This window comes from Nestor notabilis, unplaced genomic scaffold, assembly GCF_000696875.1.
Source record: "Nestor notabilis isolate BGI_N333 unplaced genomic scaffold, ASM69687v1 scaffold9487, whole genome shotgun sequence".
In the NCBI taxonomy this organism is placed as follows: Eukaryota; Metazoa; Chordata; class Aves; order Psittaciformes; family Psittacidae; genus Nestor; species Nestor notabilis.
Window position 1 is genome coordinate 125,299 of NW_009937010.1, and position 999 is coordinate 126,297.

At 35.1% G+C, this 999-nt stretch overlaps 1 protein-coding gene across 1 annotated transcript in view; it reads right to left on the reverse strand.

The window, feature by feature from the left end:
- The window catches only part of LOC104408888 (ryanodine receptor 2-like), a gene marked incomplete at its 5' end in the record, with an annotated part of 71,128 nt that extends 70,993 nt beyond the window's left edge, over positions 1–135 (reverse strand). Inside the window, one exon of the mRNA XM_010018622.1 lies at positions 43–135. Within this exon, the coding sequence (XP_010016924.1) occupies positions 43–135 (93 nt within the window). The remainder of the gene's footprint in view (positions 1–42) is intronic.
- Positions 136–999: the final 864 nt, after the last annotated feature.

Sequence of the window (999 nt, forward strand, 5' to 3'; positions counted from 1 at the left end):
GGGAAAATAAAAAAATAAAAAAATTAAAAATCTTTACACTACCTTAGACATCTTAGATTTGTTGTCACTGATAAGGAATGACATGTTGTTGATTTCATTTTGTACCACAAAGTTCTGCTCTTCCCTTTTGAAATTCTAGAAATATAGATGAGATCTCAGTTAGAAGCACTTATGATACATGAGGAATCTATCTAAAGAAACCTTACATAAAAATACAAATTAACTGGAAATTTCTAAAATCTACCACAGACAGAAAAAGATGAATAATAATGGCCAACTTTATTTACATGACATAGCTCGAGAGGTTGTGTATATTGGGGTTTGGTTTTTTTTCTGTGTTAGTGAGAAAAAAATGTTTCTTTGGCTTTGAAACAGCTATGATAAAACTCTATGATAAAAATCCTCCTGTAATTCAATAATAAAAACATTCTCTGGGTTTTCTTTAGTAGTAAATAGTCCATTTCCCACTCTTCCACACACCGCCCCTCCTATAAATCCAGTTACATTCAGATACATAGGGAACTTTAAATAAAAAACTGAACTTATGAATATACAAGTAATTTGATGATCTACCTAGAGTTTCTGTGCACAGTGATGTTTATAATAATCTTACAGTCAAATTCGGGCACAAGTGTGCAAATACATACTTCAGAGAATTGTAGTTATAGCAGAAAGGAAATTTAGTATAAACAATCCATACAGAAATATAATTACTGAAAGTATTTAGTCTCTTCTGATGTGTTTGTGTCCTGGGTTCAGCTACAGCAGTCATTTTGTCTCCTTCTTAGTAGCTGGTGCAGTGCTGTGCTTTTGACTTTCAGTCTGGGAACAACGCTGATAACACCGATGTTTTTAGTTGTTGCTAAGTAATGTTTACTCTGACCAAGGACTTTCTCAGTCTCATGCTTTGCCAGAGAGGAGGGGAAGCCAGGAGGAAGCAGAGACAGGACACCTGACCCAAACTGGCCAAAGGGGTATTCCATACCACAGCACGTCATG